Source organism: Sabethes cyaneus, chromosome 2 (genome assembly GCF_943734655.1).
Source record: "Sabethes cyaneus chromosome 2, idSabCyanKW18_F2, whole genome shotgun sequence".
Classification (NCBI taxonomy): Eukaryota; Metazoa; Arthropoda; class Insecta; order Diptera; family Culicidae; genus Sabethes; species Sabethes cyaneus.
Genome location: NC_071354.1, coordinates 192,122,675 through 192,146,611, shown reverse-complemented (window position 1 = coordinate 192,146,611; position 23,937 = coordinate 192,122,675). Strand labels below are relative to the sequence as shown.

The 23,937-nt window shown below is 40.9% G+C and overlaps 1 protein-coding gene across 3 annotated transcripts in view; it reads right to left on the bottom strand.

Moving 5' to 3' along the window:
* The window catches only part of LOC128738270 (intermembrane lipid transfer protein Vps13), a 42,795-nt gene that overhangs the window by 979 nt on the left and 17,879 nt on the right, over window positions 1-23,937 (bottom strand). The window contains exons 2-25 of one of the 3 annotated variants that reach the window (XM_053833276.1): window positions 21,047-22,282; window positions 20,715-20,991; window positions 20,399-20,650; window positions 19,569-20,338; window positions 19,152-19,513; window positions 18,967-19,086; window positions 18,675-18,882; window positions 16,229-16,341; window positions 16,055-16,165; window positions 15,327-15,992; window positions 15,141-15,264; window positions 14,637-14,681; window positions 14,243-14,419; window positions 13,740-14,183; window positions 11,993-13,677; window positions 11,603-11,935; window positions 11,418-11,545; window positions 11,260-11,347; window positions 10,195-10,257; window positions 2,673-2,876; window positions 1,276-2,613; window positions 679-1,211; window positions 198-620; window positions 3-138 (exon numbers count right to left, since the gene is read on the bottom strand). In XM_053833276.1, the coding sequence (XP_053689251.1) occupies window positions 3-138; window positions 198-620; window positions 679-1,211; window positions 1,276-2,613; window positions 2,673-2,876; window positions 10,195-10,257; window positions 11,260-11,347; window positions 11,418-11,545; window positions 11,603-11,935; window positions 11,993-13,677; window positions 13,740-14,183; window positions 14,243-14,419; window positions 14,637-14,681; window positions 15,141-15,264; window positions 15,327-15,992; window positions 16,055-16,165; window positions 16,229-16,341; window positions 18,675-18,882; window positions 18,967-19,086; window positions 19,152-19,513; window positions 19,569-20,338; window positions 20,399-20,650; window positions 20,715-20,991; window positions 21,047-22,282 (9,836 nt within the window). The remainder of the gene's footprint in view (window positions 1-2; window positions 139-197; window positions 621-678; window positions 1,212-1,275; window positions 2,614-2,672; window positions 2,877-10,194; window positions 10,258-11,259; window positions 11,348-11,417; window positions 11,546-11,602; window positions 11,936-11,992; window positions 13,678-13,739; window positions 14,184-14,242; window positions 14,420-14,636; window positions 14,682-15,140; window positions 15,265-15,326; window positions 15,993-16,054; window positions 16,166-16,228; window positions 16,342-18,674; window positions 18,883-18,966; window positions 19,087-19,151; window positions 19,514-19,568; window positions 20,339-20,398; window positions 20,651-20,714; window positions 20,992-21,046; window positions 22,283-23,937) is intronic. The other 2 variants (XM_053833278.1, XM_053833277.1) reach the window with 2 other exon arrangements.

Genomic DNA, 23,937 nt, shown 5'->3' with positions numbered 1-23,937 from the left:
ACCTGCCATCCTCCAAACAGGTCACTCTTGACGGTGTATATTATTCGACAATCGGTTAGAACCACCACGTCCTTATTGTCAACAGACTCGTAAAAAACAAATGTGTCCGTCGCAGCAAATTTACCCTTATCAATATCCCTGTAACGAGGTGATTATTTTAGTTAGTTTTTATTACAATCAAACTTATGTAAACTCACTTTAACAACTTGTTTCCCTCAGCATCTCTCCTATTGTACGGCCTGACGATTCCATCTTTGTGCAGGAAGCGGGGAGCCCTTAGCCGCATTGCTTCATCCGATAACTCAGTGGCTCGCTTCACCGCATCGAAACTTCCACTGGCAAAATCGGTTACACCGGCAATCGGCCGTGCTACCAATCCTACGGCTCCTTTTCCCAGTCCTTTGAAGAATCCTTCAACGCCTTCCTCTTTAGCCCCGCTTATGGGTTTGGTAAAAACTCCCGTAACACCATCGAACACACCCATCACCAGACCCTTACCACTACGGGCAATTCCTTCCTGAAGCGAAGCGGGCTTTTTGTTCAGTGCATCACGTCGCTTCTTCTGGTAATCTTCATCGAAGGTCAAAGCCGCTAGACCTTTACCCATGGCTCCAGTAATTCTAAAAAAACAATCGAATTGTAACATTCCATGCAAAAAGTAACCCTGTGTTTACTCACTTCGAAACAGCTCCTGCTGCACCGCCCACGGTGTGACCGAAAAGCGATCGCACTCCCAGGACCAAACCTTCAGCAAATTCTCCCGGACCCTGAATAGCCCCCTGGAATGGTTCGTAGAACAAATCTTCGACACCTTTGGTGAATCCAACCACCAGCCCGTACGGGTTTCCAATCACATCCAACCCCAGCACTAGTACGTACAGTTGCTTAACCGCTTGACCACTGTAGTGCGTCACGCACTCCGACACCAGCTGCCGTTGCGTGAGAAACTGGAACTCACGCTCGAAGAAGGCCAATCGAAATACGACATCGTTGATGTCGGTCAGCGTGACACCAACACCCTGTAGAATGGTGGAAAGAATTCCCGGCAGTGCTTTCGATTCCGAGCCAGCCATCGAGAAGCTAACGTGAATCTTCAGCGGACCGAGATGCAGGTTGTCGTAGAAGTTCTTCACCTCCACCTGTGATTGGATTGCAACGTGAGCGTTCAGCGGTTGGGTTTGAACTTTAAGATCCTCGGTGAAAAGTTTTTTCTAAAGGAAAAAGATGGTCTATTTTTAAATTGCGTCCTAAAAATGCAAATAAGACTATACTTACAGCCTCTGCTTCCGTTATTTCAGTACTGATCATCTCGAAAATTTCGTTTATAAAAAGCAGATCCACCTTGACGTGAAACTCCTGCATCAGAACCCTCAGGTATTTGAACTGTTTAACATTCGAGTGCGGAATGATTCGTTGTACCATGCTCATCTCGATGAACGGCTTGAACTCTGTTGTGGCGGCCACGCTCTTCGGCGGAGGAATCGGTGCTAGGACCACGGGGAAAATGCAGTCCGACAGCTGATTGTCGATTTGAATTCGGTTTATTTTGGCGTGGAACTGCAACTGATGGGAGGATGATTTTATTTCGAACCACAAGCCCGGATAGAAGGTACGCTTGATGGCACGGTCTGTGGATTTCTTTATGATGAACCTATCGAAGTCTATTTCGACGCGTTTTTCACCTTCCAAAAAGTATTTTCTATTTGATGACGTTCCGATTTCGATGTCTCGTAGATACTGTTGGTACATATTCTCCATGTTTAAAGTTTCTTGAATTTTCATCTGTTTGAAGCGACCGGAACGCTTACATTCTTCCCAAATAACTCCCGAACTGGCAATGCCGATATACATCAAATCACATGGTTTCATGTTATTTACCAGTGATAAACCAACTCCGTGAATTTCGAGCTTAATTTCCTGCGTGACATGGTCCAGCCGACTGGCACTGTGAACACCATAAGCTATGTTGGCATTATCAGTGACCAGCAGAACTCGCTGAGTTCCATTCAAGAAGGAAACCCAAAAAATATCTCTATCAGTCGGTGACTTAAACTCGCTGATGTCATCTTTTCGCAAATCATTTTCAATCAGCACCAGTTTAGAACCACTATCCCAAACAATTCTTCTTTCGCCAGCCGGGTTGACCCACGTGTGCAACACCATCTGATTTGGCATCAGAATCTTCCCATTGACATCCCCCTTTTCTCTGAAAGCAAACTCTTCGCTGGTATGATTGATCAACAGAGCGGGAGCATCACCCACGTGATAGCCAGTGAATGTGATGTAAATGGCACCTTCCGTAACGTGAACATCGACATTGATTCCTCCGTAGCAATTCTTCAGCTGCAGCAGGGTACATTGCACCTCCGTATACTTGAATGGTGCTGTGATTTCCGATTGACCACTGGCTCGCACTCGCAACATTCGATTCTCTTCGGTGTGAGGCCAAAGAGGCACACAATCATCTACCTTCACTCGAGTCCATGGATCCCCGGGCCGTAAGTGTTCCTGTACTTCCACATCGAATTCGGCCCGATTTATCAACACGAAGTAGGGCATGAATACGATCTGCTTCGTCAGCGAGTTGTGCGTCAAGGTATTATGCACGCCAATCTGAGAAATAACATTAATGTAAGGAAATGGCGATAAGTTAAAGTTTGCGTTATACGAACCTGATATGTCATGTTGTTAGCTTGACAAGCGATCACACCGCTAGAACCGGCAACATCCAACGAAAACTTTTCACTCCATTCGCCGGTATCCACCCGGATGGCCGCCTTCTTCTTGCCGAAGAAAACCTTCTCTCTGAACGAAAACAATATCGGCCCTTCGTACTCCGGTGGATGGTACAGAATGTTGGTGTTCTCGTCATTAGCCTGGGTAACGGAGTGAGGAAGAAAAATGACATCTTTATACAGTCTCTTCGGTACAGAATCCTTCAGTAAATCATTAATTCGCCACTGGGTTGTTAATAGGGAAACAACATGTTTTTGTCCGTATTAACACAAATCGAAACATAAACGTTCATTAAATGTTAAGGAATTTTATTTTTATTTTTTTTTATTTCAGTGAAAGCTTTGAACACAACTAATGTAACAAAAATAACATACACAAACCTTTTCAACCACTTATAACAGATTAAACAGAGAAAAGTAAGACAATTAGACTGACATATTATAACAGTGGCATGAATGAATAATATTGTATAATAAAATTGTAACACAGAAATTAATCAATACTAGTTTGGGTTGTGGGTAATTTGGTAGAATAACTGAGTTCAATCGACTAACGTTGCAAGACCAAGTAAGATGCAGCTAGTATAAGCAAAGGCAGTAAGCAAAAAGAACAATTCTGAACGAGGGAGAAGGATGAGGCGCTTTGAGGCACGTGTCCAACCTTGCTGAGCGATTTCAATTTTGATGTGCTATCTTATCGTATCAGCTTTATTCTGTATTCCGACGGATCTTAATTTCGTTCGATTTATTTCGAACGACTTGGTTTACCCATTTGGTGTTGCTGGCGGAATGGAAAATACTGTCCACTTTCGTTTGAAAAACCTATCCATCAGATTGCAGAATAAGGCTGTGTAAATGCTAAATGAACCGCATGTACAAAATGTACAAATGTACGCAATGTACAAAATTTTTCACAATAGATGGTAGTTATTTCCCGCCCGACAAGTTCTTTCAAACTAAAGGATGTAATAACTACCTGAGGACACATTCCATGAGAACTGGATTTTACAATTTATAGTATTAAGATCGAAATTAAGGCATAATAAAATAAACAAGTTTAGGTATAATAAAATAACACTTGTCAATGTTGTACTGTTATGTGTTGAATGTTGAAGAAGTGTCATTGAAACTAAAAATTGGCAAAATTACAAAATACAAACTAAAATAGACATCATCTTAACTAACGAAACCAATCAATCAAGCAAGTAATAAAAACCAAAATGAAACGTATTCCTATAAAGCTGACATACAATTCAAAAAGTTGAGACTCTACAGAAATAAAACTACTGAAGAACTAGCTTTAGAAGAAAAACCGAATAAAAAATTAGAAAACGATAAACGACGAAACAGTCGTTAGACAATCGTTTTTAATAAATATTAAATCAATCAAATTTAATTTCAATCTAATAGAAATTCATATGAGTTTAGTCCCAACACTTTGTACTTTTCGGCCCGATTTTATATAGGCTTTTTATCGCCGTAATGTTATCCCAGGTTCAATTCAGTTTACTCAACAGATTCGAATTAGTTTTGTTCTCATGTCACCACATTTTCCTAATAGTTTTACTTTCTATATTCGAATTTTACTTTATTTAAATATAATTTTGTATTAATGATGCCATAAACGATTCATGATTTAGCTTAATTCGTCTTAAAATACCAATTTGTATTGGTTTAGTATTTCTGAATTTTGTGAATTCTATTATCGCATTCAGATTTATATTTGAAAGTATTAAAGTTGCTTTTTACGCAATTTTTGCGCAAATGTTAGAATTTACAATATATTTTTAATGTTAATTTCGGAATTTACGTGAAACGGCATAAAAGCAACTAACTCCGTCCGACCAGCTGATCGCGAGTCTTCATCTACCGCATACAATCACGGGATCTATTCCTGAGTTTGTTCCAGTTGTATATTATAGATAGTTTTGGTAGTTTTATGATCAAGTTTTCTTCTTTCAGGTTTTTCACGTGTCCGGTCCACTTCACCATGCTTCGATATATTTCTTTCATTATCAAAGAATGCACAATTCGTGCATTTGTACCACACACCATGTTCTATTTATCGCCAAGTTTTTTTTTTTGTTTTTTATTATAGACTCTTTAATTACTTATTCGGGCCTTTTCGCCAAGTATTGATCACAGGATCTTATGGTCAAATACTCCGTCGAAGCCGTCGATCAGATACCTTCAGCGTCCATGCCTCATGTCCATGAAGAACCACTATGTTATACAGTACTAGCTTTGTACGGGACTCCAGTAGCCCACATAATTCGTAGAAAGCCCTATTCAGCGCCAGCAACTCGTCGACCGGTCCATATCGATTAAAAACTTACAAGCTTTCTTTACAACTCTTTGAGTGATTCCGATTGTGATGGGTGATATTATTGTCATCCGCAAAGCCAAAAGCTTTTGAGAATTGATGAAAATGGTACCCCATATTTATTTACTTTTTACTTTTTCGACGACAATTCGATTATCAAATCAGTGCCGAGTTTAGGTTCCGCTTCCAGCCTTGTCGGTCTTGAACTGCCATTATACAATCGCCCCTAACCCGTTGTACTATCGTCCTCGTCAACAGCGTCCAACGGGTACGGGGTCTGCCCCGTAACCGTCGGCTTCTCTGCATTTCTCCGTTCGGCATTCTTACTACGTGGCCAGCTCACAGTAGCCTTCCACTTCATAATATCCACTTCTTTGTATACTTGGTATATTTCGTGATTCATGTGCCTGCCACTCCTTCTTCTAATATGCGACCAAGAATTGATCGCAGGATCTTACGCTCCAAAAACGCTAAGAGTTCGTCGTCGCTCTCCTGCAACGTCCACATTTCATGGCCGAATAGTACCATCGGGAGAATTAGTATCTCATATAGCGTGAGTTTCCTACGGAGTTGCAAGCTACGGGACATCAGCCGACTACGTAATCCATAGAAAACCATATTGGTAGCCACAATCCGCCTTTTTACCTCCTGATTAAAATCGTTATTACATGTTACTAATGTACCTGCAAATGACGGATCTCTGTAGAGGCATGCTCGAACGAACCTGAAGCTACTGAGAACCAGAGCAGAGGGTCTAAAGCCCCTAAAATGAGGATGGTTTTAATAGCTGTTATCCATGGCTATTACGTAAAGGATCTGAATGGATAAACCCCTAATCCAAGACTTGACGTGACCCATTCCGAGAAATGAAGGGTGGAGAGGATTTTATAAATACACAGCCACCACGGAGCCTGCGGAATACCAGGGCGCCCTCCACGGTAATTTGCCCTTGCTGCATTAAGCCGGTCACTAATGCAGTGGACCATTTCTTACCGAGCAGCCTCTCTCTACCGGAAAACAAAGAAACGAAGGGGAGGGGGGGGGGAGATGAGTACTGGGAAGGAACAGGAGCTGAGCGATGCACTTGCAGAGGTTCAGTCCTGTTCTTCGTCTATCTTCAACACGCCGACTCGTTGTGAGTCGACAGACGAGGATGTGGCTCTAACTCTCCATTTACTCTGCCGAATCTCTGACTGTATGCAGAAGGGTGAGCTGAAACAATGGGAGAGCCTAACAGTCAACTGGATGGTAGTACAATTAAAATTACTCAAAAGTTGCAGAGTCTCAATGAGAGAGATCTCAGCACGCTAACCGGTCTTGTGACAGGACACTGTCCGAGTGAATATTATCTTCGGAATCTCGGTCTCGTACAAGATGATATTTGTCGCCTGTGTAATACCGAGAGCGAAACCTCGGAACACTTGCTTTGCAATTATGGAGCATGCATCCATAGGACACAGACTGAAGTATCTCAAAAAGGGCCTACTAGAGCCTAGGGAGATTTGGTTTGCGTCGCTTTCTTTATAAACCAAGTAATTTCTGATTGGCACCTGTTTCGCTCCAGCTACTAGCCTATCACTTCCTCAACAAGTGATAGGTAAGCTTGAAGCACAGACAAACAGACATACCACTCGTTTTTCATTCTTCGTATCGATTAAACCGTCATTTCAAATTTAGGCTTAGTTGGGAATGTCTCCGTTTTGGTCAAAGTGGCGCTTTTTGACAAAAGAAAAGGAATTCCCCATAAAAAATACTTGCTACTTCGAGGGATGCTCCTGTTGCTATTTGATATTTTAGAATGTCGATCATAGATGGTGCTAGTGTTCAGGCTAAATGTGAGGTACGATAATTTTTGTAGATTTTCCTTCCAAGAGTTATGTCTGTTTGTCTGTGCTAGAAGCGTACAATAAAAGAAATAAACGGGGTATACCACAATATTTCAAAATACTGAACGCAGTGGTAAGAGTACCTAACCGAAGAGGGGAAAAAATACTTCCACCTTATAGTACCTTCCAGTACAATGTTGAACAGCCAATTCGATAGTCCCTCACCTTTATTCAAACCATCTAACGTCTCAAACGAGGCCGATATTTCATTCCCTATCTTGACATTTGATTTTGAACCACCAAGGGTAAAACGTATCAGCCTAATCAATTTTGTTTGTGCAAGCGTAATTCGACAGAGTTCATTCCGCTTGACTGAATCGTACGCCGCCTTAGAATCTCTGCAAGTCTGCAAGTTGAAATCCCAGAATTTATCGTGGATCTAACGCAAGTTGAACATCTTGTCCGTCGTGGAGCGTCTTTCTAGAAAGCCGCACTGATATTCAAAGGTTACCTGCAACGACATCAGTCTATGATGAAGGAAAGAACTTTGCATTCTGCATTCAAGTCGATGGCCCTTTTAATAAATAGGGCATACGAGACCTTCCAACCAGTTCGTAGGCAGTTCCTCGTCAGTCCATACTTTTAGTATGACCTGATGAATTACACAATACAGCCGATCGTTCCCGACGTTCAATAGCTCGGCGTCCTTTCCAGCTGCTTGGCCGTTTTTAGCTCTCCAGCAGCATTTTCAACCTCGTCCAAAGTTTGTGGATCTGCAGCTTGAATATCATGCTCAATCGTTATCCTGTTTCTGTCGACAGATCCTTTTTTCATCATTCAACAGGGCGTTTAAAGGTTGTTTCCAATACCTGGCCAACTCCGATCCTTCGGTAACCAGATTCTCCTTCTTCTCGTTACACATAACAAAAGTTGGCACGGTCCGTTTTCTGATTCCTCTAATCATTTTAAAGAAGCTTGTCGTATCGTATCGTACCTTTCGAAGTAGTTCTTCACTTCCGCAAGAACGCAATTCCAGTGCTGGTATTTCTTACGACAGTAAAGCCTTTTTTCAGCAGCTCTAGCAGTTCGGAATTTCTCTCTGCTCTGGTGTTTTACAGTTGTGAGCTCAGGTTCGATTCTTCTCGTCAATCATTTGCTGGTACTTTTCGTTAAACCAAAGCAAAGCCTAGGTGCTACATTCCGTTATCGAAACTTGACTTTTTGTTTTTTATACGACAGACTTCGCAGTCAGCTGTTAGAGTACAGGACAATTGCAGGGCCAGTTGCTACAATCTTATTGACTCTAACAGCCTCTGCCAGCCGAGATTCGAACATACGATGACTGGCTTATTAGGCCAGCGTCATACCTCCAAGCCAACTGGAAGGTTTCGTTAAACCACTCATTCCAAATGACTGCAGCAGTAGTACCCAACACTTCTTGCGCTGTACTACTGATTCTACCGCTCGTTCAGATTCTCTCCAACTCGTTCGTGGATCCGTTCTTCAGTTTTCATGGAGTTCTCTGCAGTAACTTCTTCCGCTGATAACCGCCCGAATGTTCAGTCGTATCTTCCTTATGGACCAAACCTCGTGATTTTAGTCATGACCTTGAAATGCGGTCAGGCATATATTAATATTTTTTGAAACGATGGTTCTACAATTGATGAAGGGACGGTAAGGGCCTCTCGGCCTAAAGGCTAAGATCAAAATGAAGCGCAACGTTTGTATCATGGTTACCCAGAACGACTGTGTTGTTGGATTAGAATGTATTGAAAGCTTTCTAAACTTCCTTATTTTAGTTAGCTTTAGAATCAATGAAAAGGTTAGAAAATTCTATTTAATTCTAATACAGTTTTTGAAGCAAAAAGCTGTATTAGAATTATTGTTTTTTTGAGAAGCGGATTAACCCATTTAACCCCACACTTTCACCAGCGGAGATAAAAATCTGAAACTTTCAGGACAGTTTATCAACTAACAAAAACCCGCAGATATGTATTTTTAACTTTGCTCCTATGCCCACAACGGCACGCTGAGGAAATTGGAAATAGCTTTATTGATGCGGGAAGGTCCGAATATTAGATTCGAATCCAGTTTTTCTGATCAATGATGTTCTTGCTTCCGCCGGTTTCACCTCCGTTTTCTGAGTGCAAAGTTACTAGTTTGAGCTGACCGAATGTTAGCACGACCTTTTTTGGTTATATGGCTGTCATTTTGTTATATGTAACATCTAAGCTGTGAGCAAAAACAGGTCGATTAGCTTTATTTTTAATCTTTTTTTGTTTCTTAGAATTCAAGTTGATTTCTCAAACCTAGCTTTCTTTAAAATTTAGACAAGAGTGCATTGCGCATTTGCAAAGCTGGTAGGAAATGGGCTTAATGATTGGAACAGGAAGAGTAACTTTTAAATTATTATCTTTGAAACTATAGGTCAGATGACTAATTTTAGATATTTTTTATTAAAATGTTAGCGTATAGACTGTTTGCTCTTTTGCGGATCACGAATTTAAAATAACTCTGGTGTCGAAATTATAACAATTTCAACACGGCGATATCAATGAAAACATAGAGTAAAGATAACTATACAGCACAAAGAGTATGTAAAGTGCAAAAATAACCGATCAGATAGGTAAATGTTGAAGAGAAAAGAAAATATAATCAGCAGTGAAGTACTGAATTTGTAAGGAGAATGCCGCAAAGGCCATATGTCAAGATTCATGGTACCCACAACTGTTCCTAGTAAAAGCAGTGACAGACCATCGGTAGTGAAAGTGGTTCTTTGCACAACTTTACTCTACTACTCTCTACTCTCTATTTAATAGAATACTAACAATTTCGGTATTAAATAAATAAGGGGTTTCTATATTTCGGAGGAAATGAAATATATCCTGCAATAATACCAGCACCATTTCCAGCGAAAGCTGCATATTTCAAATCGAGACATGTTACCTTTGTTAAGGACTGATCGAAAGAAATAAATCTAATTTTCTTCTCAAAAGCATTATTGAATGCATCGGATTTGTAAAAAAAATAGATTTAAAAAGTGTCGATTGTTGAAATATGCAGTTTTCGTCTAATTGCTAGATACGTCACGCATGCTAAATCTCTGATAGTAACAGGGAATCCCGTGCATTTGTGTATCGGCGAATAAACCTGACCCATTATGTACAAGTGTAGCAATGTTTTCCGAAATGTGACAGAGCGTGCAAAATGCATGTTACTTCTTTGATAAAAACCAGCTCGGCTTGGAGTACACAGGCAGGTATACCATCTACAAACCGGTTGATTCTTTTTTTCAAATTTCAACACATACTCTTTCCGGAAGGGTTCCACAGCTGATCTTCGAAAGCTTCTCACAAATTCTTGCCCTTCGTATCTGAAAAAGTATCCATTGATAGGTGTTGAATATTTTTGTGTCAAACGAAATGGTGTCAACCGTGACGACGATGTTGTGATATCAGCGTAATAGTCGTATATAAATGTTGCTGAAATTTAACATTTTTAGGAAGAAACATACAAACAGTGTAAAAACATTTAACACAAAAAAACGAGAGTAATGAAGCCAGAGTTAATTGAAATTGATATAGGGGTGTGAAAAAATAGCCAAACACTACCAAAAAATTAATAAACCATTATTGCCGTGGTCATTCAAAACAGTTGGTTAGAAATAAAAACAACCTAATTGAAGGGAATAAACTGTAAAAACAATTGAGTAACTAGAGAATCGAAATACCTTGTACGTAGTTTTACCAGCTAACTCTTTCTTCTCAGTTTTTCGCGATTTCTTGCGATCGAGAAACAACGGTTAGTGGTAACGGAACAAGTGACGCAACAATTACGCACAATACACAACAGAGAGGAATGATATGCGCGAACAGTGTGTAGTACCCGTAATATTAGAGAAATATGGAAAAAATGAAGAAGAAGAAAAATTGATAGATAAATAGAGAATATATACGACATGATAATGAACAACATCGTTGAACGGATTGCGAAAAAACGGTTCTACTACTTGCATACTGTATCTATTTGGTAGTAGTTAAAGTAGTGACAAACTAAAGTTGAAAAAGAATGTTTGTCCTTTTGACAATTCTGGCAAATAATTGTTTTCTAATGATTACTTTGAACAGAAGTTATCATATTTATTTAGGAGACAGTTTAGGCGCTCTGTCACTTCAATACCAATAACGGAACTAAAATTTAGAAAACTTTAACTTCAGAAACAAATGAAATGTTGGTTGTTTGAAAATCTCCAGTGAAACGAACAAGTTTGAAGAATAAATAGGATAACCACCGTTCGGTGCAATTGTATATGAATAACTGTATCATAGCATGCAATCAATGATCACGCGTTACAACAGAAAAACATTACGCTTACCCTGTAGCTCAGCATCAAACCCGTCTTGTTGAGCATCCAGAAGGGGCAGTAAACAATTAGTGTCAAACCATCGCTGCGATGTTCATATCTAATTGGTATTACAACGATTGCGGTTATTCAATCAACCTTTAAAGTTACATTAATCGAAGAGGACTTACTTGACACCCAACTGTAAAGACATAACCTCCACGGAATCATAAGCATTGAAAGTCCATACCCCGAATTCTGGGGGTTGCGCTGGAATCTCGGTTGTACATGACCAATCTTTCTCCAAATATTGTATCAACTAAAAAGTACAGAAAAAAGTTACACCGGAACTTCCCCTGTTAAACGCATGACATACCCTAGCGACAATATAGGTCGTTTCCGTACTCCCTCCAACGGACGTTTTAACCGTCGGAAGATGCAGCAATTCTCCCGGACGAAGAGACTTCTCACCATAATCGAGGTAATCCTCACCGGCGATCGTAGAGGTGGTGGAAATACTCTCCGAACTGGTGATAATTTCGTTCTGCAACTCTCTGCGTACGGAGCAGCCGGCAACCGATATGGTCAAATCGATGGGTAGCGCATTGCGTAGCATCAGTGGAGGTCTTAGATGAATTTCATAACACGCACTGAGCATAGTGTGCTTCGAAGTGACTTCATGGAAGACATCGTGCCGCTCGCGAACCGCCTGTTACAACATAATGAGCATTAATAGTGAGTCTAATAATTTAAACCGAATACTTACAGTGATGTAGAACGGCTCAAAAGTCTTTATTGGGTCACACTGAAGAGATTTTATAAGTTCTAGATTATTTGGTTGTTCTTTCCAGCTGAGACCCTGAGCAGACGAGTGGTAACCTTTCATCGAAAAGTGAAGCTCTCTCGAGTCACTGTACAGAAAGTACAGTGGAACGTTTAAGAATGCTCCCGGCCTAATTTCTCCAACTAGCACCTTTTCATGGGCGATAAATTGATGAACGAAAATTGGAGCAGTGAAATGGTTAAACACTTGAACAATTCCCCGCAGTACCACAACCGTCGAACCGTGTTCAATTTTGACTTCCGAAATTATAGCTTTAGGTTCCTGGTCGGTTTTACGATACAGAGGGAAATATCGTTTGTCCGACTTGTACACTGGGAGTGTGAGCTCTTTGTCCGTATCACCAACGATTACGGTAAGGAACTTTTTCTTCACACTGTTTTCGTTGTCTTGCATCACAGTCACCATGGAGAGTTCAGCATCCTTTTCCTTGGGCTCTAAATTCAGCTTTCCGCTGGGCATAACGATGCAGCTAATGATTTCATCAACAGCAGAATGCTCGATAGCGATTAGGTTATCATCCTGATTCATTTGCAGGTGTGAAGAATGGATTGTGAAATCTCCACCAATTAAATTGATCTTGATATCTTGACCTGTATCATTATGCACTGTGTACGGAGCCAAAATTTCTGCTTGTGCCATACCCTCACGCTTAATTGCTTCGGAAAAGGCTTTTCCCAAATTCTGAATAACATCCAGACATGTTTTCGATACCGTCATCTCCAGACTGTCCTTGGAACCGACCGAGATCTTAGTAGTGGGATCTTGTGAGCGATCCTCATGATGATCAACCTCCAGCTCAAACGTTAACTCCCACGGTACATTCTCCACTGCTCCGTTTGGATGCTCTATTTCATTCGGTTCAATCACGTATTCCCACAAGGCCAATGCTTGATTGTAGTATGACATACTTAGCCGAAGAGAACTGCTTATTTTCATATCCGAACTCCAGTTGGACACTTCCGCTCGCATGTCAGTTTGAATAAACAACATCGGAATTGTGTTGATTCCTAGTCCAGTTTCAATGATCAGTGAAATCGAAGGAACCTCTATCAAACACTTCTCCTCTTTGATATCAATCGTCCGCAAAGATTCTAAACTCAACGCATCTTCTGCCATCTCTGGCCGAATGAACCAGAAATCATCCGGATCGTAGCCTTTGATGTTCCATAAATCACTATAATCAACAGCCTTTTGAGTTTCGTTCAGCTTAATCTGTTCATTAGCGGTCAACGTTACCAGCGCATTGTTCATGAGTTCGATGATTGCCGGAGACACGCTGATCTTAATGTTGGTCAGGTTCAAACTCAGGTGCAATCCCTTACCTTCGGGCGTGGATCCGTTCAAGCTAACCGAACACGGATGAATAACAAAGTGCTTCGTATCGTTACGCCGTTCCGGATTGAACTCTGCATAGTAGAGGCAGAGATCCTTCAGTTCGCCCATGATAATTTGCCGTTCGCCCACCAACCGTACATTCAGTGAAATTTCGTTGTTCAAAATCAGTGCGTAGCAATTGATGTCATCCATCTTCTCCACCAAGATAATGTCCGGCTGTTCGATCTTGATATTAACCTTCATCTGGCCCGGATCGGTTCTCTCCGCTGGTGCTAAAATAAATAAAAAAAAGTTCAAACTACTATAAAAGCCCAACACTGACAATAAAACTCACCAGTGGAAGTGCTAGTTTTCCGCTCTCGTCTAGCCTGTTCCTCCGCCGCTTGGATTGCCTTGGCCTCAACCAGCTCTTCCGGTTGCAAAAACTGCTGAATTTTCAGCAGGAAATCAACCGATAGTATTAGGGTGAAACTGGACACCTTCATATCGACGAACATTTCGTTTTCCTCCATATTGAACGTAACGTCTATCATCGAATGAAGCGGAGCCAGCAGGGCCATCGTTTCGTCATCATCACTTCGGCTGGCGATACTGATTTTCGAATTTTTGTTCGAACGACGCTCCATCAGCCGGGTCAGCATGTTCTCCCGATTCGGACGAATATCGTCCAGCCGGATGTCGCACAGAATGACAGCGGTATTCAGGGAACCGTTGGTTAGCTTTTTACCCTGCAGTGAGAGGTAGAATATCTCGAACGCTGCCAGTCCTTCTCCGGGAGCTGTTACAGAAACATGACAAATTAATTATGCAGGTATGGACTTATATAGAGGTACTCACCGGTGAAAAGTTTAATATTAATGCTGTCAATTTGGAAACTGAACTTCAAGAAAACATCGACCTTTTCCTTTACCACGCTTTTCGCAACCGTTTCTTGTTTGGTCTTCAGAGCGGTGACATCCACTCCGAATGGTTTTGCGGTCGCTTTTTTGGCCACTGTAGACCAGTTGGGTTTTCCTGAGGAAAATATCCGTTTAAAATTAGCATCATCTATCTACATTCTGCAGGTTAAGTTCACTGAGGTGTGCACAAATTTACAATTGGTTGTGAGCAAATCCTTCTACACTTTTTTTTTATATAGAAAGATCTACTCGTATTAGCCTCAATACATTGCATTTGGATAATTTTGGGTGATGTGCATATATGTTTGAAAGCAGCAGTAAAAGTAGCTTACCATCGAGAGCATAATTGTCAGCGTTTGAAGTAGTATAATTAATGACTGTATACAGATTTGAGCAGTTCACATTTCGGTTGCAGTGATAGGGTACATTTTTAAATATACAGACGACAAAGCAGCATAAGCATACGGCAAACACAGCATTGCAACATGACAGCGCGGACATGTACGGATGGACAAAGAATATTACGCAGCATACAAATGGATGGCAAACAAGAAAGCAAACATATGAAGATATGACAGCAGAGCATTAGCAAAACATATATTGATAATATTTAAATAAAAATGATTAAATAATATAAGTTTGTCGAGTAATAGGATGATTCTGCATAACACTGTACACTATATAGACAGCGAAAATTAAAAATAATCTTCGAAAAACTTTTAAGGTTTACTGTGAATACTAGGATGCCTCTGCATCCAATCACTCGACTAACTCAATAATCACGACAGATTCGTTTATACAAGCAGTTGAAAATAGAACAAAACGAAACTACTTACTTTGAGGGCTGGTTGGCGATTTAGGCGCTTTTACCACAGGTTTCTTAAACTCATCCTGACCTTCAGTCATATTCTTCGACAGAATCTGCATGATAACGCTATAGTCAGTAGCAATAAAGTTAAGCTAAAATGAAACGAATCAAAACGTTACAACTAAGAAAAATTAACAACCTAAACCAACCGCACCTCTACTGCTTTCAATCGTCCCGAAATGTCCATATCCGGTTGATCTCGGTACCAGCTGGAGGACAAATTTCGTTTCATGATCAGTGTAAAACTGGTCGGGCTCAGTACCGCGCTCTGATCTGGCACAATTCCATAGATCATCTCTTCCGATCCGACTCTGAACGAGTGTGACATGTTGTTATCCATTGACGGACAAACGTCCACCTTCGAAAGCTTCATGTCCTTCAGCTCGATCTTCATTTCATCGATCACAGCCGGCCCGTGCGAGTGTTCCGTGGCGATGTCTTGGAAATTGTTAGTTATGCTTAGATGACCGAAATCCATTGCAACCGCTTTTAAACTTTTCGAATCCACCGGAATGACGATTATGGGAGCCTTTATTTTGATGTCCAGCTTCATCCGAGTTGCTTTGCTGTACGCCTCCACCACGTTGTTCCTAGCAGCTTCCGCTGCAGCAGCACTGGCATCCTTAATTCGCTGCTGAGCTGCTTGGAAATTATCCAGAAACGCTAGGATAGAAGTGACAAACCAATTCAGAAAAACAATCCGAGCGCACCCCATCGTAACTCCGATGCGCATATCGTCTGAATTGTAATCCGAAGTTGCTTCCAGATTAAAAAGTACGACCTGCACCTTCAACGCGTTGTCACCGATGATCGACAGAATCTGTTAGAAAACAAAAGAGGGACTTTGAATAATTCAATGAACAGTGAAGAATCGTTACTTACTTTCGTGTGGATTGTTGCTGGATTAGTGTCCGTCAAAATAATATCTTGAAGAAGAATGACGATCTCCGTGTAGGAAGATTTTACGATGGCACTGCAGGTCAAATTTTGAACCTTAGGGTAGAAAAATATTGATCATTTTAATAAGATTTGTTAGCATGTCAACTGTAATCTCACCTCCAAGACAGCCAGCGAACGCTTGTCATTTTGAAGCTCCACCGTCACATCTTCCAATTTGGCCACGACTCTTACTTTTATGCTGTCTACAATCGATGGACGGGTTCGATTAACTACTCAAATGTACATATTTTGCGATTGTGTGAGATTAAGTTAACATGAACCGTAAATTCAAACAAAATCAACAAATCAATTGCGCAAAATCAACAGCAGCAATTACGAATAATGAAATTCGACAGGCAGGCAGGCAGGCAGGTGGGTAGAGGTTCCACAGCCAGTTACCAGCAGTCGGAGTCGGCCGTGTAGATACCGTAGCCGAATTCAGGACCGGACACAGAACAGCAACACAAAAGTTAAACCGTTAAAAAGGAAAAGGAAACACAAATCTATGTTATTCACTAAATCTACTACATACTAAAATGGGAATAAGCTGTAAAATTGGTTGCTATTTTTTTGAATAATTTTGTACATATCTGATATCAAACGATCGACAGATCAGATAAACAATTTTCGAAATTCGAAAAATAGAAACCAGCTTGGTAATTTTGATAGGATTCAATTAAAATTATAATGAAGTCTTGATTGAACTGCAGTTACAATAACAGAATTTAGTAATTCTACGTTTTATGTGTATACAGCTAAAACTAAGGTTGAAAATCACTGGCGTGCCTAGTATTAAAGTTTTACGTCATACATAAAGAAATGTGGATGAGTCCCTATGTTTCGTTAAAAAACCGTTTTTCAACATTTAAAAATTCTAAGTCAGTCTTGATGGTTATCAAGAAAATGAAATCGTCTACTGCTGTAGGCCCTGTGGGGGTTGAAGGCTGTTGTTACAGAATAACACGCTTATCCCAGCATCAGAACATGCCTCGCGCAATTTACCACCTCGGCAACGATGCATTCTGCTACCGTCGTGACAAATGGGAATAGAATCAAAAGAGTAGGTGCGTCATCGTATCGGTCATCATCGGTATCATCTAGGTTCCGACCGCGTTCAAAAGACCTGACTACTGAGCTGAGTGTCACTCATCCGCAGACGGTTAAACGAGAAACATTTGAGCGATTCTTCGGGCCAGTAATTTAAGCTTTCACAGGCCCAGACGGCATTCCGTTTCTTATTCTAACAAAATGCGCAGAATCGCTGAGTGTGCCACTCACCGTTTTCTGCAATCGTTCTATAGAAGAGTCTACATTCCCTACACAGTGGAAAGCATCGTTCATGTTGCCTGTCCATGAAAAAAGATGATTGCAAAAATGGACCACCTAGGTGCTCCATCTTTCCTCACACGTTGGCTGAAGTCATACCTGATAAATCATCGCCTTTGTGTCAAGCTTGCTACAGTGCAATCTGCAATTAATTATTTCACAAATAGTTCTATAGTTCCCCAGAGGAGTAACCTTCGCTCACAATTATCTACTGTCTATTTATGTAAATAAAAGTGAGCGTGAGTATATTTGTATGTTCCACCATTACTCTAGAACGCCTTGACCGTTTTCGCCCAAACTAGGCACACAGGTTCCTCGACATAAGGGAATAAGCATTTGGAGATTGACAAAAAGGGGGGTTCTTAACAAGGGGGAGGTTCAAATAATACAAGGGGTAACATTTCTCCTGCATTTAGACCGATTGCAGTTGTACAAATGGCTGGGAGAAAAGATAGCGAAGGGTTATGGAGGGGGAATCAGGGAGAGGGTTGAGGAGGGATATATGAAAAAATGCTTTGTTTCTCTTCCGTTATAGGGATTTTCAAGGAGCAAACAGATGCATAACTGATTACATGACAGAAGAGGGAGCTGATTGAGAGGAAGCCAACAGGGAGGGGAGGCGACGACGAACGTGGCTATGAACACGAGATAATTCACAGATGATATAAAAATTACACCAAAATGGTACAATAGTAAAACAACAAAAACAAAAAATGGCATGAAATTAATATAGGTTTAACATAAAAGAGATCCAAATTAACCTAAATCAAGAAAAATTAAGGCAATGATAGAGATAACAAACATCCCACAAAATTGATGTAAAATAACACAAAAAAGTCAAAAATCACAAAAATAATACGAAAAGATACAAAAATGAGTATTAAAACTGCACAAAATTAAGACAAAAAATTTTGAGCCCCGACAAATTGTGCTGGTATTCTGACCTAGAGATTTTATATTGTATACTACAGTATACCATGTAGAAGTATTTTAATCGTATACCCCACTTTCTAGGCCTAGGCACGCCAGTGATAAAAATATGCGAATATTATCAAGATGTACTGATAAAAGATAACCAAAAAATTAATTTTTGGCGATCGAAACTTATATACACACTTCAATATGCTTTATATGAAAATCATCTCTAAATTGTGTTCCTACTGAATAAAAATAAACACTAATAAATCACTACAAAACCTACACATAGGTTAACAAAGCTATCAGAAACTGCTCATACCTTTCGATGGTGCCGCCGTCGATGCCTCCACCGTGTCATCCTCCAGTATTGTGGGCAGTTTTTCCCGGGCGGCATGAAGCAACACCGTGGCCGTACTTTCCTCGCCGTGTATCGTAGCAATACGATCACGTTCCGGATACTGTGCCAGCTGTTGTTCCTTCTTTCCGCTCATAACCGATTCCATCCGAACTTGGAAGTCGTTGGCGAGCTGGAAGGCGCAACCAAAACAAAGACGTTAAGATAACGCGTTACCGTTTTGCTTTTACTACTACTCGAAATTCGTTTCGCTTACCCTTATCAGCTCGTTGAGGGCTTCTTCGTGTAGTAGCAGCACTAAGGTGGAGAAATTAATCTCGATTTCCTGCTCAACTGATTCGTACTTGGTGGTGAATTCCGGGCTATTTTTCTTGCACTACCCAAAACAAATAGAAAATATATTCAATTAAAATGAAATAAAGATTATCGGAATTTACTCACATTGGTGTAGTTCAGCGTAAACAAATAATCATCATTATCATCATATTTCGGCGTCCGGATTACGTTTAGCATTTTTTCCTGTTCGTTCCTCATTCGGAATTGATCCAACGTCACGGCGCCAAGCTTTAAAGCAACTTTTAAATCATACGTCCGCTGAACCATGTTCATTTCCAGCTGTTTAACTTTGAAGGCCATAATCTTTTGCGAGTTCGTATTCGAATAGGGCACATTAAATGCCACGCTTTTCCGTTGCATCAAGCTGTGCTCAAGCGGGGACTGTGCGAACTCCTCGGTCGGCGTAGCAAAAACATCCGACGAGCTACTGTTAGTGCCACTAATTCTGAAGATTGTCAGAGAACATTCTGAAAATGAAGAAAAATGTAAAACAATGCTGACGAACTGCGCAGCAGTACGTACCATTCAGAACAAATCGCACCTCCAGATCGATAAATTGTACCACCTCACCATCCACCGCATCCGAGATATTCAAATTCTCCGCTGGGCGTTGAATTTTCGTTAGCTTTTGTTGCTTCTCATCTAAATATTTGAGCAATGACAAGCTCGAGCTGAACACGTTACTATCTTTGGCGATGGGAGCCGGTTGATACTCGTCACTTTCCGGCAGTGGCAGCGAGGTTACAATCGTCAGAGCTTCCAGCACCCTTTGTTCAGTGACACAAATATTAACACTGGGAAGTTCGCCGAAAATTTTACACTTTGCCAGTCGGGGATCATCATCAATCACACAGAGATGGGCAGATATGCGGAAGGAAGTGGGTTCCAGTAGGTGCATTTCGGTGACACTGCTGCACCGAAGTGTTCCCTGCCAGTCTTCATCGATCGTTGCCACAATTGCTTGAACGTCGCGAATTTCCAGAACAAATTTGTCGTAACTTTGGCGGATGATTTCGTTAAGAATTTCTTCCTGATTTGCACCTTCCTCATGCATGGTATGAACATCTTTTTGGTATAATGGTCGTGGTTCTGTTTGAACCAGTAGCTTGCCCAAGCTTACAACTAGAACCGATTCACGACCACAGAATAAACCTCCGTTGGGTACTATCAAATAACTGGGACTAATATCGACATTTAGCTCCAACCGTGGATGCTTAGCAATGGCATACTGCAGTCCAGTAGCTGAGCGCTCCTTGATGTTGACCAATTTCTCGGCGGCGGCATCCGTCAGCCTGTAGATTGAAACATTACAAAGCAACTACACAATTTATCAAATAAATACTCAAACTTACTGTGATATCGTCGCTGTTTTAGGAGTTTTGAAAATTTTCGTCAGTTGAATGATGGTTTCGGCGTCGTAAATAATCTGCAGAGGACGAGAAGTTACCACAACCCGTTGATCGCAAAGTTTATCCTCTGGATTCGTTTCGAACGAAACATCCAGCAAGGTGCTCGACCCCTCCAGTTGTGATCGCACAATAGTTGGGAGCGAATCATTTTGCTGCAGACCGCAGATAGTAAGTTCTTGCATCTGTAGAAACACCCTGGAAAGAATTTTTGACTTAGAAAAAAGGGTTACACAGAAGAAAGCTAGTATGCTGAACTCACTTCATTGCAGCTGCAGAAGGCCTCTGCTGAACGCCACATTTCACATTGGTCAGCTCCAATAGCATAACCCTTTCCAAAGCCTTGCTGGGGCTGCTCATCAAATCATGTGAACCAACTTCGGATTTGATCGAAACCTCCAACGATTTAAGCTCAAACTGCAACACTTGAGCTACGTAATTCTCGGGCAACTCAGTAGGAGCATCACTCTCCTGATACCCAATAGCTTTAAACAGTTTGGCTTTCTCTTCCTGTGTCATCGCTGCTTCGAATTGTTTTTCTGAAATAAAAAATAAATAAAACACACCTCCGAGCTAACTGAGAAAAGAACATACTAATATCAGTTTTATTATCATCATCCGTTTTCTTGGCACCTCCTCCCCACCACGAACTAAACCAACCACCCTTCTGTTCCTCCTCCTGTTTTTTGCCTTCCTTTTTGACTTCCAGCTCGATTTTTTGTCGTATCACAATAATGTTATGCAAATCCAGTATTCTCTCCAACTCTTCACATCGGGCCGTGATTTCCGGAGTCAATTTTTTGGTAGTTAGCCGCGTTTTGTACGCTTCCTCGTAACGTTTTAGGACCTGTCTGTGCCGCAACATATTGTCCCAGGACCAATCCTTCCGACGACGACGCACTTGAGTTTCCAATACGCAGGTGTACGCAAATTTCCACCATTGGCTGTAGTGATTTTTGTACGGGATTGCATGCGGTCGAAACCTTCTGTACGGCATTGCCCGCATCATCCGTCCGAAGGCTTCCAACAGTTGCATCGTGTTTTGGAACTGCACTCTTGTTATACCGATTCCGAGGGTTTCCATGCACAAATTCAGTTTTATCTTCGGGGAACTGAATGGTGTTTCTTCTGATTCTGGATTCGGTACCATCTCCAGTCTGGCTCCCGAGCTGATTGGACCGAAAATGTAATGGTAGCCCTCCGGTTTGTGACCTTTACAAGCGATTGTTTCCTGGAACAACGTCTTATACATGGACGGATCCTGTTCCTGGAAAAGCTGCGTATTGCAGTTCATGTACACCGATAGCATCTCCAGCTGGGCGACTTTGTAGATTTTTGTCACCGACTGTGATACCAGCGTTTGCATCCAATGTTCATCGGTCGTGTGGACACTCAGGTTGCTCAATGTCACCCCGAACGCAAACGGATATCCAGTGGTAGTAGTGTCCTCGTATCGTACGTGAATGTCGGATATCTTAATTTGTACATTGTTTACTATTTGTGCGGTCAGCTTCTCGGCGAATGATTTGTCCGCAGCCGGCTTGTCCTTTTCCTCTTCGTTTTTCTTAGCCTGCTCAATGCGAGCAAGTTCCGCTTTCTTCGCCTCGAAAGCATTGTTATCTTCCTTTTCTGCACTGTATCGAACGTCTGTATTGGGAACGGCCAGCAGATAGAGCTTATCGACGATGGCTTCTACCGGAGCGCTGTAAAGATTTTTCCACGGGATTTTAAGTACTAATTTCCCGAGATGGCCGTAAACTGTACTGACGGGAAGATCGAGCTCCTTTAGGGCACTTTGCTTCAGGATAAGATTGTTCAGCACGACGTCACCTGTTGGAATGAGAAGAGTTGAATGTTTTGCCTTTCTACTATATAAATATATATTTAGTTTGATAAACTTGAGTTCCAAAGAAGATATAGCTAGTCGGAGACAACTTCAGAAATGGTACTAACATCCTTTTCACTGGTTGGGTAAATGAATTATCCATCAATTTTTTAGTTGGCATTATAATTATATTCATTTTCAAATTGTTTTAAAATATGATAAAAAGTTTGTTCGTAGAATTTCGAAAAATTTGAATATGTGTAGAGCCAAATGCACGAAAGCCCGTCTAGATTTTAATATATTCGTACCGGCAGCGGTCAACCGCTGGTGCTTGCTATTTTTCATTCGTCAACCGCAGCCGGTTGTAATTGCAAATTTAGATTCATGCTGCAAATTATTACTTTTTTATCATTCAGCAGATGCATTATATGGAAGAGCTCGCGAGTGGCAACCGACAACTATTCACTGTTCACTGTTGAAATTATTTTATCCAAATTATTATATCCAGCATTGTCGGTTTTTGCCGCGTGGATAGTGTTTTTTGGTCGTTAAATTTTAATTTAGTCGTTAAAAGATAATTCAAAATAGTTCAGCAAATATCATAATTTCAACACCATTTAAAATATTTAGGGTAGCAGAGGGTGTTTTCAGCATGCTACAAAATTCAGCCTACATTCCTTTTCTTTTGCTGCTATTTTGCAAAAAAAAACTTTGCCGCTATAGGATAACAATTTTGAAACGAATGTAGCACTTATAGGTGCCCGCGTCTCGAAGGGACACGAGAGTGTTCCAGAGAAGCGTACGAAACGCATCACTCGATCCTATGTAGCTCTGATCAGTCGCGTCAGTTTGTCCGGAAAACCATGTTCGTGCATTATCTGCCATAGCTGTCTCGATCGACTGTATCGTATGCTGCTTTGAAATCAATAAAGATGTGATGCGTGGGCACGTTGTACTCCCGACATTTCTGTAAGATCTGTCGGACAGTCCTACATCTTCTCTCAAAATTCCAGAAAAAGGTAGTTTCACAAATCCCCTGCAATTGGGATCAAAAATATTTCGAGAAAATCAGTTTTTTATGGTTTTCCTACAATTGTGTCAAATGCACAAGTGGAGTTTCTCAAACAAACGATTCAAATATACTTTCAACGTAATTGCTGAATATTGTTCAGGCTACCGCTTGATGGACCGAAAATACCAACACGTACCGTAAAATAAAAATGGAATTTAGTTTTAATTTAAACTTATTAGTTGCATTGCAACTTTTGGCATGTTCAAAAGTCTGTCCCGGATCGAGCAAATATTTACAGAAGAAATGGGCGATCCAATCTGAAACTCCGTTGATTGTTTCGAGCGCGAAAACAGGGGTGACATTGCGCATCTCGTTTCGAGTGATTTTGGTTCGTTTCGACCACGTTAAACAAATGGGCGTCTCGAACCAAAATCACTCGAAACGAGAATCACAATCGTTAATACTTTTTGTAAGCTTAGTTTGAAATTAATGTGATCATAAAGCTATCGTAAAATAATGACAAATATCACGAAATCAGATATGAAATATTCAATATTCAATATTCATTATTCAATATTCAACATTCAATATTCAATATTATTATATTTTAATAATTTGTGTTGGATAGGACGGGAATAGGCAATTACG